General features: G+C 43.5%; 1 protein-coding gene across 1 annotated transcript in view; it reads left to right on the plus strand.

Annotated features, from left to right (window-relative positions):
* The window catches only part of RHOQ (ras homolog family member Q), a 253,252-nt gene that overhangs the window by 203,185 nt on the left and 36,533 nt on the right, over positions 1-13,534 (plus strand). Inside the window, exon 4 of the mRNA XM_069234021.1 lies at positions 7,429-7,524. Coding sequence (XP_069090122.1) covers positions 7,429-7,524 — 96 coding nt within the window. The remainder of the gene's footprint in view (positions 1-7,428; positions 7,525-13,534) is intronic.

The raw sequence follows: 13,534 nt of genomic DNA on the forward strand, positions 1-13,534 counted from the left end.
ATTTTGGCCACTAGCTCAGCTGGCACCTAGGGAAACCTACCAAACCTGCGCATTTTTGAAAACTAGACACCTAGGGGAATCCAGGATGGGGTGACCTGTGAGGCTCTGACCAGGTTCTGTTAACCAGAATCCTTTGCTAACCTCAATATTTGGAAAGAAAATACTTTTTCCTCACATTTTGGTGATAGAACGTTCTGGAATCTGAGAGGAGCCACAAATGTCCTTCCACCCAGCATTCCCCCAAGTCTCCTGATAAAAATGGTACCTCACTTGTGTGGGTAGGCCTAGTGCCCGCAACAGGAATAGATCACACAACGGTCAATGTTGGTCCTTACATGAGGCAACTTTTGACCCTGGGGTGATCTATTCCTTACGCAGGCCCTAGGTATAGGCATTCAAGTGGGGTAGTGTTTTTATCAGGACAGGTGAGAAATCACTGGGTGGTAGGAATTTTGTGGATCGCAGCATATTCCTGTAGTTTGTGTGACAGAAATGCAAGAAAAATAGAGTTTGTATTCAACATTTCAGCTTTGCAGGGTATTCTGGGTAAGAAAACTTTGGGGAATCCACACAAGTCACACCTCTGTGGACTCCCCTGGATGTCTAATTTCCAGAACTGTTTGGGTTTAGTATGTTTCCCTATATAGCCGTCGAACCCAGGACCAAAAACACAGGTGCCTGCCTTACAAAACCAGTTTGTTTTGTGATAGATAATTTTGATGTCTTCACAATACAATTTAGGCAGTGGAATTTGGGGCTGAACTAAATTGGGGAGCTCCCAAGAGAGCACCCTCTCTGTGCTTGCCCCCACATTCACCTCCTCTTGGTTGGGCTAACCCACTATTGCCCTGTTGCACAGACTGTGCTTGCGAAGGGACAACAGGACTGCCCTCATCACCTCCCTCACAATTTACTGGAAGGAGTTATCCAATGGGACTCCACCAACTGAAAAATCACTCCGAGTCTGCGCCATTGCTCTATCCCTCAGATGCTGTCTCAGTATCTGCTGTCTCAGTCTCTGATATTATGTCAGAGCTGTCCTCTATAACCAGAGTGACGTCAGCAGCAGTCATCCATCAAGATGCCATCTCTGCTATTGGCTAAACTGTTGCTTTAAAACACTAGCCTACATAGACAGTCACAAAATTGCTGGTGTGTGTGTGAGATACGTGCAACAGTAGCAGCCACCTTACCTGCGCTTGTTCACTCAATCAGCACGTTCTTTCAAGACACTCAAACACCTTGTCACATACCATTCGTCACAGTCTTTAGCACCTCCTGCACCCAGTCCAACAATCATTATTGGTGCTCCCACTCCCATGTCCTACTCCTCGGATTCCCTCATTACCACCCAGCAAACGTGCTCTTCATCTCTTCATAGCTACCCATCACCCCGCACATACATTTCATTTGTATTATAGCGCAGGTAGTGGCTGACTTTACTAATGTACTCAGCTATTTACATAAAATACACATTTGCTCTTTGCAGGAGGCATATAAACCTTCTGCGCTTCTTTATGGCACTAAAACTGCCACTAGACAAAAGTCTGATCCTTTTGTAGCAGAAACATAATCAAGACTTACTTGACTTTTTTTATTTCTGCCTAAAAGCTACAGTTGAAATGCGTCAGTTGAAGTATGTGCACTGCTTTGAAGACGCAAGCTGTAACTGCAAGACAACTGGTGGCAAATATATATATATCTATGTAGATCTATACATATATATATATATATCTATGTAGATATATCTACATGGATATATCTATAGATAGATAGATCTATCTATAGATATATCCATGTAGATAGATATATCTATCTATGTGGATTGATATATCTATCTATATATATATATATATATATATATATATATATATATATAAATAAAGGAGAGGAAATACTTCTCGCACACTCAGGTCTCCAGGAAAAGCAGAATTCCTTTAATCACAAACACAATGCGTTTCGACCAAGGCTGCTGTATCAGTCGAAACGCATTGTGTTTGTGATTAAAGGAATTCTGCTTTTCCTGGAGACCTGAGTGTGCGAGAAGTATTTCCTCTCCTTTATTTATTTATTTACCGGTCTGCTCGTGCCGGTTTTCGCACCACCCCTCATGGGCCGATGAAGTTCGGTATCGGGCTTTTGGAGGTTATATATATATATATATATATATATATATATATATATATATATATATATAGATCTGTATTTTTTTTTTGGTAGTTGTAGGGTTTCTTTGGGAGCCAAAATGGCCCCCAGGGAAACCCTACAACTACTAAAAAAAAAAGTATTTCCCCCACAGGGGGTCACCCTGCTCACGTGCAACCCTCTGTAAATTTCTTTATTTAAAAAAAAAAAAAAATTGCCCCTGGGTGGGGCGCGATCGCGCAGGGCACCAACCTTGAAATAAAAAAAATATGGCCACCTTGGAGGGTGGCCCGTTTTCCGAGGGGGGCCGACCCCCCCCCAAGTGAGAGTCTCTCCTTTCATACGAGGCCTTCCTGAATGTGGGAAAGGCCGTTTGGGGCCGTTTTCCACATCGGAGCAGGAAGCGGCCTTACGGGCGCTTCCTGCTCGGATGGGGAAAACAACACCGTCAGCGCGCCATCACAAAGGTGCGGGTGGAGGGCGGGGGGAGATACGGAAGAGCTTCCATGTCTCCCAGGGGTTTAAAAAAAAAAAAAAAAAAAATTTGCACCTGAGGATTTTCGAACCCCCTCCCTGGTGTCGGCCACTGGTCGTGACCCGCACCAGGGAGGTAGTACAGGCGTCGGCCACTGGCCGACGCCCGCACTTAACGGGTTAAAGGACAATGCAAGGGTGCATGGAATCTGTGCATATACATCCTTACGTTTGCACCCTTCTCATTTGAGATGCCTTGCTTTTTTCAAACAGTGACAATAACTTAGTGAGCTGGCAATAGGGAGTGGGCTGCCATTGAAGGGGAACTATGTTCCGAAGGCTAGTTAATGATCATTTCTGTTTCTGGCACTTCTAAAGTCCTTATGTCATGAACAATGAAGAGGACGGGGCTTTGGGTCAGACCACTTCAGTTATTGTTTGTTTTAATTAATCTGCTCCAGCCAATGCTTAAATAAAGCGTTCTTCACATTTTGGATCAGCCCACCTGAATAATGTTCAGGTTTATATCTAATGTTGCCTCGCTGACTGGAAAAGTAGGCTATCTCAGGGATCGCCCCTGCTCTTCTCTGGTAGGTCTCTGAAGGAATCATGGCCTGGGCGGTGACGCCAGGTTCCCTTCACTCCCCCGGAGCCAGGAGGAATCTGACATTGGGAAGGACCTGGCAATTGTACTTTTTTGTGTATTCCCAGAGAGATGGGGGAAACCAGATTTCATTTCACAACTGTCATCAGGAGATAGAGCATAGCACAGACCCATCCCCCTTCTCCCCCACACAGCAGCCCCACCTCGACCACCAGTCACACCGTGGGGAGAGGCACATCATTACCATCACCATCCCTGCCCTGACCACTGATCACAGCTTGCTGCTCACCAAGTCCCTCCTCACCCACATATGTTCCCTTTTGCTCGAGTTAGTTTCTTCTGTGTCTTGTTTGAGCCGTGTGAGCAGCAGCAACAAGAGGAATGTGAGTGCAAGCCACTTGTTGGGTCTTCCAGGCTGCCCATGCCATTGCAGTGACCCTGCGGCAGCAGCAAGCCCCAGCCCTGTAAAAGAAGGTTGTTGTGAGATTGCAGGCTCTCAGTTGTCCAGCACTTTCTAACCGTATATACTGATAAATCAACAATGAATGAGATGTCAGTGGAATCATTATTCTGTTGCTCCATCCCACTCATTCCTACATTTACCATGACTCGTACAATTACTTCAGCTTCCACATACTCCTAAACTTAAATTGACTCCTATTGTTACTACTGCACGTACCCTTAGTTCTAAAGGTTCTTCTACATTACTGCCACTCCTTCTTATGCCTGCTTCTACACTTACTTATGTTTATTCTCACTTCAAATTAAATCAAATGTATCATACTTTTACATATACCTACTTCTACTTGCTTCTAATGCTATATTCATATATGTCCTCACTCCTGCATACATCTGCTCTTAGATCCACCAATCATCCACAATCGGAATTCATCCATCCGTCTACATGTGCATCCATTTAGCTATGCAACCATTCCTATCCATCTATCCATCTATCCACTCACCGTCATATATGCCCACAGCCATCCCATCATTCGTTCATCCTCACACACACCCACAAGCAATTAATCCATCCAATCAACAGCTACCTCTACCTGCCTGTATTAGTGTTGTCTAACTTCATACACTACGGTTTGCTTGTGCACCGATACATATCTAGATGCTGTCTGTATTACTGAGGGTAACTGCACGCTATGTATGCTAGTGCATGCAAACGCAGAACAAAAAACACATACACCTAAAACAAACCCAACCAATTGGCATTGCCATTGATTGTTTTTAAAGTAATTTCTTTTTGATTTAATGAATGTCTAGATCGCTTAAGCCAAAGTGCTATATAAAGTACAATAATATAGAAACAACATTAAAACAAGCATTTGCAATGCAACGGGTCTCGCGTTTGCTCCTGTTGGAGCTGATAGCGTTGTAAACTCCTAACCGGACTTTTCACTCGTCATGAAACCTATCGGCAAAAGTGCAATAACCGGAAAAAGTGCAATTAAGTGTTTAACAGGGTCGAAATTATGTAATGCGCTCGACTTCTTCCAAGCAAGATCGCATTGGGAAAATAGAGAAAAAGTAGTCCACGAACCGGACGGAAAACAGCGAGCCTCGTATGTTTTCTATACTTGGTTGATGCTCTTGAGGAGGGCTATCCACTGGAAAAGGCATGACGTATGCATGCCTTCCACTAATGAAATCAAGCAGATTCTAACCGGCAAGCCCACGAGCCAATGAAAGACACTGATGTGACGTGGATGGGGCTCCGAGTTCTTTTTAACTCCTAAAGCGTCTCGCTCAGCGAAACGCATGTGCAAGCGCATGCGACGCAGACTCGACCCTAAAAACGAATGAGAGAAATGTCAAAGTAATTTGGGATGTAAAGGGAAAACTAGAAGAAGAAATTCTTAGGGAAGTAATGGAGGAGCAGGGTGAGCACGAGATGCAATAGTTAGTGTCCAACAGAGAAGTTGAGCACAAGTGCTAATGAGTGCAAGGAGAAGCTGGAGTATAGAGGCAAAACAGAAGTCACAGTTTGGGGAGTAGACAAAGGAAGGTATCAGCGCAGATAGTGGAAGCACCCAGTCAAAGAATCAGAATGTGTTGTATCTAAGGCTTCATACCGTTCTGGTAGATTTAGTCCATACATTTGTAATTTCTTTTGTCAGTTTTCAATGATGTAGTTTCTCTGCATGCACAGTTCCATTTTCACTGAGATAATCTCGTGACACATGATGTTTCGCTTTCATTTAAGCTCTTTATACGAGATACATTTTGATAGGTGGTCCTGAGTTTGGATGCTATAGAACATTTCAAAACATATTATACCCACATACTGGTTCCTAGCATAGGAGCAGCCCTCCAGTGATGCTCACTGACCATGGAAGCCTTAAACTTCAAACACATCAACTAAGATTGTAGCAGCATCTAGGCAAAGCCACACTGAAATTATCAGAGTTGTGTGCCTTATGCAATGCCCCATAACATTGTTTTATTTCCAAATAATGGTGATGTAGAAAACTAGATGGAAGTAAAAAGAAAGGCAGGGGAGAAAAGCCTGAGCTGACATGTGAAGAAAACGAAAAGATAAGTTAAAGATATATTTGTAGAGAAGCCAGAGAACAGGTAGCTATTTCATTATATTATATAAGATAAGCAGCTACACTGTAGGGAAGAAATGAAACGATCCAAAAGATCTGAATTGTCAGGGTGCCGCTTGGCTCCTTCAGAGCTCCATTCTATGTAGCATCAAGTTGGAGACAGCTTGTTAGCTTTTGCCAGTGCCAATTGTTCCCTTCTAGCTAATCGTGCTAGAATGGTTCAATGTACACTTCACTATTGAACCTACCCACTCCAAGTATCAGTCAACCTCACGTACCAAGACACAAGTCACCTTCTTCTTTAAACTCCAGGAGACAAACAAAGGTCGTGGAACGCTAGCCTCCCCATCCTTCAAAGACTAACTCTCATGTGTCCGTATAGTATTGTTGTATGTGTCCTTTCTTCTCTGTGAAGTCTTCCCACAGCCACATTCCTTTAATCCTGAGGTTGCCACCCCCAAATCCTTTAGAAAAGGACAACAGTGCCTGAAAGACAGCCTCTAGGAGAGCCCAAAAAGGGAAATCCCTGGAGGTGAAGTAAAGGTAGCTAACGCCAAAAAGCCCTTTTGGCTAAGCAAGTTCAAGTGATCAAGGATCCACTTCCAAGGATCTAGCCACCTAGCCATTGTGCTTTTTACCTTGCAATTCCGACTCTCTACTATTCTGCTTGGAATTTCAGGCTATTGGCGGGGTTCTACTGTGACATGGTGTCTGGTATTTGTTATTTTCACATGTAGTCTTTTGAGAGACTGGTGCAATGTGTATTTGCCCATTGTGAAAGATTTCTTTCCACGCAGTCCAGATCAGTTCAGCATGGTTGGTAGTTTTTTTTTTTAGGTGCACAAACGTCCAAAAAATAGCACAGGGCCGGATTTGCTATGCATCACATGCCAATGATGACATCAGCCACACTCATGCAAAAAAATGCTTTTTAGGGCAACACTTAAAACGATTTAATCCGTGCTATATGCAAAGGTAACTGAGCAGACGCCTGCAAGGGATTTATACTGTAAGAGATTCTGTAGTAAATAGTTGGGTACAGGTGCTTTAATTATGGTGAGGTGTTTGTTGGATTTGACTCGGAATTTTTACATACACACACACTGACCTCTGTTTTAAGGTCTTAAAAATGGTTATTTTAAACAATGTTGAGTTTTAAGTAACCCTCACAGTCCGCACTTCTCTACTTTCCTACTGCTCCTTAAGTCCTCCCCCTGCCCTGCTTATAATGTAATGTACTTAACCAGTGTTATTCTTGGGAAATCTGAAGTTCACACTCCGCGAATCTTACTGCTCAAACTACGCACCTGAGCATCTGGCGGTGTGATTGAGTCAACCTTGGCTCCCAAACTTTGATTAACCCTTCTGTTTGTGCTACTTTGCCTCGTGTGAGCAACCAAGCTAAGGATAGTAAATCTGGACCTTGATGTTCCGAGACAAGGACACCTCAAGTACATTTGAATCTAAATTGGTTTTTGATTTAGGCAACAGTAAATGTGCTCTGTCACCTTATCTACTGGTACAGCAACTCACAAGTTCGAAAGAACTATTGGTGTTGTCTCAGTTTACTAACTTTTCCTGTGGTCAGTTTTCCAGGGCTTTTGTATAGCTCCAGCTTTTCTTACATTTAATACTTCTTTTTGCCAGGTTGATCTGCGAGATGACCCAAAAACTTTATCCAGATTGAATGACGTGAAGGAGAAACCCTTGACTCCAGAGCTGGGACATAAGTTAGCAAAAGAGGTAAGACAAATGTTTGAAGTTGACGATATTTCTGTCCTAGAATTGATTTGAAGGTCAAGTGGAGATGGCACTCAGTCTAAGTCAATTCAGTACTGGTGGTAAGCAGTCTTTCTTGAACAACTTATCCTTTCTAATACAACTGGTGAGAGGATCATATCTTTGCACCTGGGACAAGAGACGCTCTGCTCTTTGTGTATTATGGGATTTAAAAACTACCCACCTGGTTCACAAAGCTTTATCCATTAGTAATCATTTCTTACTCCTATCTTAAATATTAATTACTGGTTAATTTCCAAGACTCATGCACAAAGTATTTTCTGTGGATAGTTCACAAATCAATTTTCATTGTGTAAATGTGGGTTACACACGTTTTTCCACCTCGTGGTTAAGATATTTGCCATTAATCACCCCCTGACGCCACTCACCCTTGGACATTCCCATAGTAGATCGAAATATGTCTACCTGCATCTTCTGCTCAGTCCCATCTTGTTTGTGTAAGGTTACTCATGTATGGCTGATGCAGCTATTCAAATGTAATTAAACTAAAACGTGACATTCCTTAACACCTACATGACATTTATATATTAACCCCTCCTGAATGCACCTAAAAAGTCTAACCTATGGCCATTGCCACCTTTGAATCACTACATTTTAGTTTAGTTAGTCTATTGCTCAATATAGTGAGAGGATCAGCAAATTATGCTTATGGCTTAATACATCAAATATACCACCATTACCAATAATCTTGGGTCCATATTTATACTCCCTTTGTGCCGGATTAGTGTAATTTTTTTACGCTAATTCGGCGCAAACTTAACACCATATTTATACTTTGATGCTAGACCCGTCTAACGTCAAAATATCCCAGTGTGTGCCATTTTCTGGATGTGTGAAACTGCCTTGCGTTAATGAGATGCAAGGTAGGCGTTCCTGTCTAAAAAAAATGACTAAAACACCTGTGCGCCATATTTATCCAACCACGCAAAAAAGGATCACATCTGGTAGGCGGGGCTGGAAAATGGCACAAATCCCGATTTGTGGCAAAATTTAACGCCTGGGTCAAGGCAGGTGTTAAAATGGGGCAAACACACCACTACTTAAGGAAAACTCACAGAAGCACCATCATAGCTCAAAAAAGGAAGACATAGAGGTGCTATTCATCCAGCATGCACGAAGACGCAGAGCACAGGAGCAACAGCAGCAGCTACCACCACAACAACAGGGACCCCAAAGGCAATGCAGAAGGCAGGAGAGGATATTCAGGACCAGGACAACCCTTCAGGGCCTCAGGGAACATGACATCATCCAGAGGTACAGACTAAACTGGCAAGCCATACAGCAGCTGCTGCACCCCATTGAGCCACAGTTGGCACCCAGCTTGCAGACACCCCACATCATTCCACCAGAGACCAAGCTGCTAGCTGTCCTGCACATGTTGGCAAGTGGCTCTTTTCAAATCACTGGTGCCCTGGTTGCCCGAATCTCACAGCCCTCATTCTCTGCCTTCCTTTCCCAAGGTACTGGATGCCATCATCTCCCTCACACCACACCACATCAGCTTCCCAAACACACAGCAGAAACAGGGGTTTTATCAAATTCATGGCTTCCCGCGCATGCTTGGTGCCATTGACTGCACACATGTACGGATTGTGCCACCTGCTGCAACGGAGCATCTATACCGCAACAGGAAGCTCACACACTCCCTCAATGTGTAGGCCTTTGTGGATCACCATGGATTGCTCATCAACATCATGGCAAAGTATCCTGGGAGTCTACATGATTCATTCATCTTCCGCCACAGCACCATCAATCAGCACTTCCAGGATGGACGATATAGCAATGGCCTACTTGTTGGTAAGTACAGAAACCTAGTTATTTACACACAGCACAGCAACCCTGTAGGACACACAACACATACACCACTACATTGACACATGGCCAGGAAGACACTGAGGTGTGACACTGGTAGTCATGTTTGATATCCTGACTGAATGAGATACACACCCATGGACAAATGACAGATCCAAAAAACAAGAGATTCCACTCTAGAGCCACACAGGACTAATTTAAAACTACACAGTGACAATGACATGGCCTTAACTGGCAGTACAACTTGGAAGATGAACCTTTCAATATCACATCAATAACACTCAATCCCACACCCTCCCAAGCAATACGTCCTGTGTAAGGGGTGTGTGAGACATGAGACACATAGCATGATGATGCTGACTCTAATGAAGGTGACATGGAATCATTGAGACAGTACCAACATCTCACATCTCTCCTGGGGTGACATTGCCAGCTAGCAATAAGGAAGTGGACTGTGCTATGGAAACATGTGGATGTGACACTAATGCAAAGTGCACACTGCTACACATACGTATTGAGACAATTTCCATATACATTACAGATGTACAGGCAGATGGACCATCTGACACTAAAACCTTCACCCCCACAACCAAGTTAGCTAGCTTACCTGGGGCAAGTTCAGTACTGTAGTTACACGTTTGCACATGAGCAAACTCGGGGAGGGCACAAAAATAGGTTTGCATAGAAATTGTCACACATGGGATAATTGTGCATTGTCAATTGTGAACACTTCAGTGCTGCCAACTTATGGAGATGTGTTATGCGTTGTCACCTAGCCAAATCAAAGGGCCTCACTGTTGCATTTCATCTGCAATCATATATGTCAAATTGGATGGGATGTTCAGGCTATATAGTGCAACCGTGTTACCACCACAGTGGAATTGATTGTGTGTGTGGAAGTATCATGTTACCTCCAGTGAAGGCACACGGACACTTCTTTCACATTACAGAACGCACAGGACACTGAACTGCAAGTTTCTAAATATACCACTGATATCATGTCAGTCAGCCAAACACCAGTTTTGATAGTTAAACAAGCCAATGCAGAAAGAAGATCACAGAAGCCTAGGATCCCACAAAACACCACACTGATGAGTCACAGACGACACAAGATAAAAACTGCCATGCAAAGTGACAATCACGGTGCAACCAACAAACAAATACTTATCCTCGTTTTCTCTTTCAGCTGGTCAGGGTTACAGGATCCAACCATGGATCATGACCCCAATTGCCAACCCAAGCCCAGCAGCAGAGCGTGCCTATAATGAGGTCATCGTAGGACACGCACCATAGTTGAGAGGACTTTTGGCATCCTGAAGTCCAGATTCAGGTGCCTGGACATCACCAGAGGCAGCCTCCTATATTCCCCTGAAATGGTCTGCAAGATCATTTTGACCTGTGCCATCCTGCACTACATTTGTGTGAGGAGGACCACTCCCCTCTATGAACCAGATCCACAAATGCCTGAAGAGGAGGATGCTGTCTGTGAAAATGAGGGGGAACATCCAAACACAGCTGCAGGATTGCGTAGGAGACAACTCATTGTACAAAACTTCTTTTAACTATAGTCGCCATCACCACTTTGTTATCATATGTAATTAAACACCTCACTTCATCACTGAATCATGCTCTGGGTAATTATTTATGCACCACATGATCCCTAGGAATCATAATCAGAGTATAGCCTCATGGAGCATTGGAGAAATACAGATTAGGATACTAAAAAAGCCACATCACATTTGATGGGTGTGAATGTACAGCAAACGTTACACACAGTGTAAATGACATATATCCTGTCTATTTCACATTTGTAGGGCAATATCAGAGGACCACAGCTATGAGACACATCCATGTTGCCAACATGGTCCATTGCAGCAAATGACACACAACTAAGACACCATCAATCATAAGGTAAAAAACTGTTCCATACATGAGGCAGTGGATGTGTTATTGCATTGGTAACAGGAATGTATGACCAGACCCTTGACAGCAGTAAGTGTGACATCAGCTATCTCTGCAAGGAGCATGTGTGACAAGAAGCCCATCTAAGCTGAAAATGGATAGCATGAGTTCCCCAGGTATGACAAGCATTGCTCACAAGACATGCCCTGTGCAGTCCATCCCAGGTAATAAGTCCTGCCACTGCCATGTTTTCAGTCTCTGCCCACCCTTCTCTAGGGGGCCCTGTAAATGGACTATCTGTACCCTGAGAATCTTCATCTACACACACACAGACTCCCATTCTGACTCCTGTGTGCTTCCCTCTTCAGTATGGCATGCCATAGTCATAGTTCATCAGTCTGCATGGACTTCAGGTCCGATAATGCACTGCCTGGTAGTCGGTAGGACCTATAATCAGCTGTCCATTGCTTCCCATGTGAAAGGTCTAGTTGGCCCTTTGACCTTGATTCTCAACTCCAGGACTTGTGAGAGACTGAAGGTGCACACACCTGTGAGCACTTTCATGCAGACCAGCCATTTGAAACTGCCCTGCCCTTGCTGCTGTCTGGAACTGCTTAGAAGCTGCCATTTTCAGAATATCCTAGTTGTGCATTGGCGTACAAATCACTTGTGTACCAGAGCCCTTGGGGGATTGTGTAACGTAGCAGACTGCAGCACAAACTTTTTTTTAGTTCCCAAAGTGTTGTTCCTGCTTTTCCCAGTCAGAGTCTGCTCACTGTGTATTTGCCTTGTTCATGTTTGTTCCTGTCAGAGCCAGCATCCTGTTAGGCTGACTGATTCTTGTCTTTGCGTTAACCGTAAAGGTTCCTTGTGGCTACATTTGTCTCACAGTTGCTTTCCATGCCCTCTCTTTCCTCCTGGCGTATTGTGTCTGGTAGGTATATGATGAATCCTCAAATGTATAGTATAGTTTAATCAGTTTACTTATCGTATTCTGTTCTGGGACATGTATTCAAATGGCCTAATCCAGCCCCCATCCCTTGTCTGGTTTTGCATGATTTCATTAGTGACAAACAGTGACAGTGTGCTTATGGCTGTATGCATGGATTCGGTACGGTGCCTCCATCACAACAAACAAGGGTTGTGCATGTGCATGTAAGGACAATACATGTTTGTGCCCTGACGGTCTACACACAGATTCACTTCTGCCGCCACCTTTTGATGGAGCTTGCGTGGTCACTAGCTGTGAGATTAATCAGCACAGAGGCACTGATGTTCCCTGTTGCAGTAGGAATTTTAGAGCCCAGACCTGCACGTAACTGTGACAACATGGAGGCCAATACTGACACATGGTACACATGGCCACACACTTGAACTGGACGCCTTTGTGCAATGAACTACTGGAAATATGTGAACACATGCAGCATGGTCTGCTGGTCCTCCACAGCCACAGGAGAAACATAGGTCATTTACATGACTCAAACTGTGGTGTTCTTAACAATTTTAGTATTAGATTTGAGACTCTGTGTCACAAACACTGTACCTATCTAGCATATTCAAATGCCTGACTCATGGGTAGTATACACAAGTGACCATGAGGTGGTATTCAACATGTCAATAAATGTGATGGGTTACATATCGGACATAGCCATTATCAACCGTCCTCTCTCTATCCTGTGTATAGTTCGTCATGGGAAATGTTTTGTCCCCAAAGTCAAGGAAGTACACACAGCATAAGACGCAACAGATATAACAAACACATATTATGACTGATGTACCTCAATGAATGGCATCTGATGGTTATACATAATTATAACACATTCCTACATGCACATTATGCAAAAACAATCTTGTGACGTTCACACAGAGGCACAGCAACAATTTAAAGAGCCAATTCACAGACATAAACACACAGGCTATGAGTCGATGTGTTTAGTTGTGTAGCCTTGGTATTCTCTATTGATGCAACACCTGCTCAAACTAGAAAATACAAATTTTATTCCAAAAGTTTGTGTTGCTGTTGAGTCAGTTAAGAGAGCTAATCCGGCACAACAGCATAAGTGTTATGGTCCGCAGTAGTGTGGTCTGCCACATGTGCCCAAACACTAGAACACACACTGCAGGTCATACCATCCTATCTTTGTATAGTTATAAGCTGCATGCATGTTAAAAAATGAAAAATAACACAAGCACAGTTAAAGACAGATTTTTTGATGCAAAAACATAAAAAAAGATGCAT

Source organism: Pleurodeles waltl, chromosome 5 (assembly GCF_031143425.1).
Source record: "Pleurodeles waltl isolate 20211129_DDA chromosome 5, aPleWal1.hap1.20221129, whole genome shotgun sequence".
Lineage (NCBI taxonomy): Eukaryota > Metazoa > Chordata > Amphibia > Caudata > Salamandridae > Pleurodeles > Pleurodeles waltl.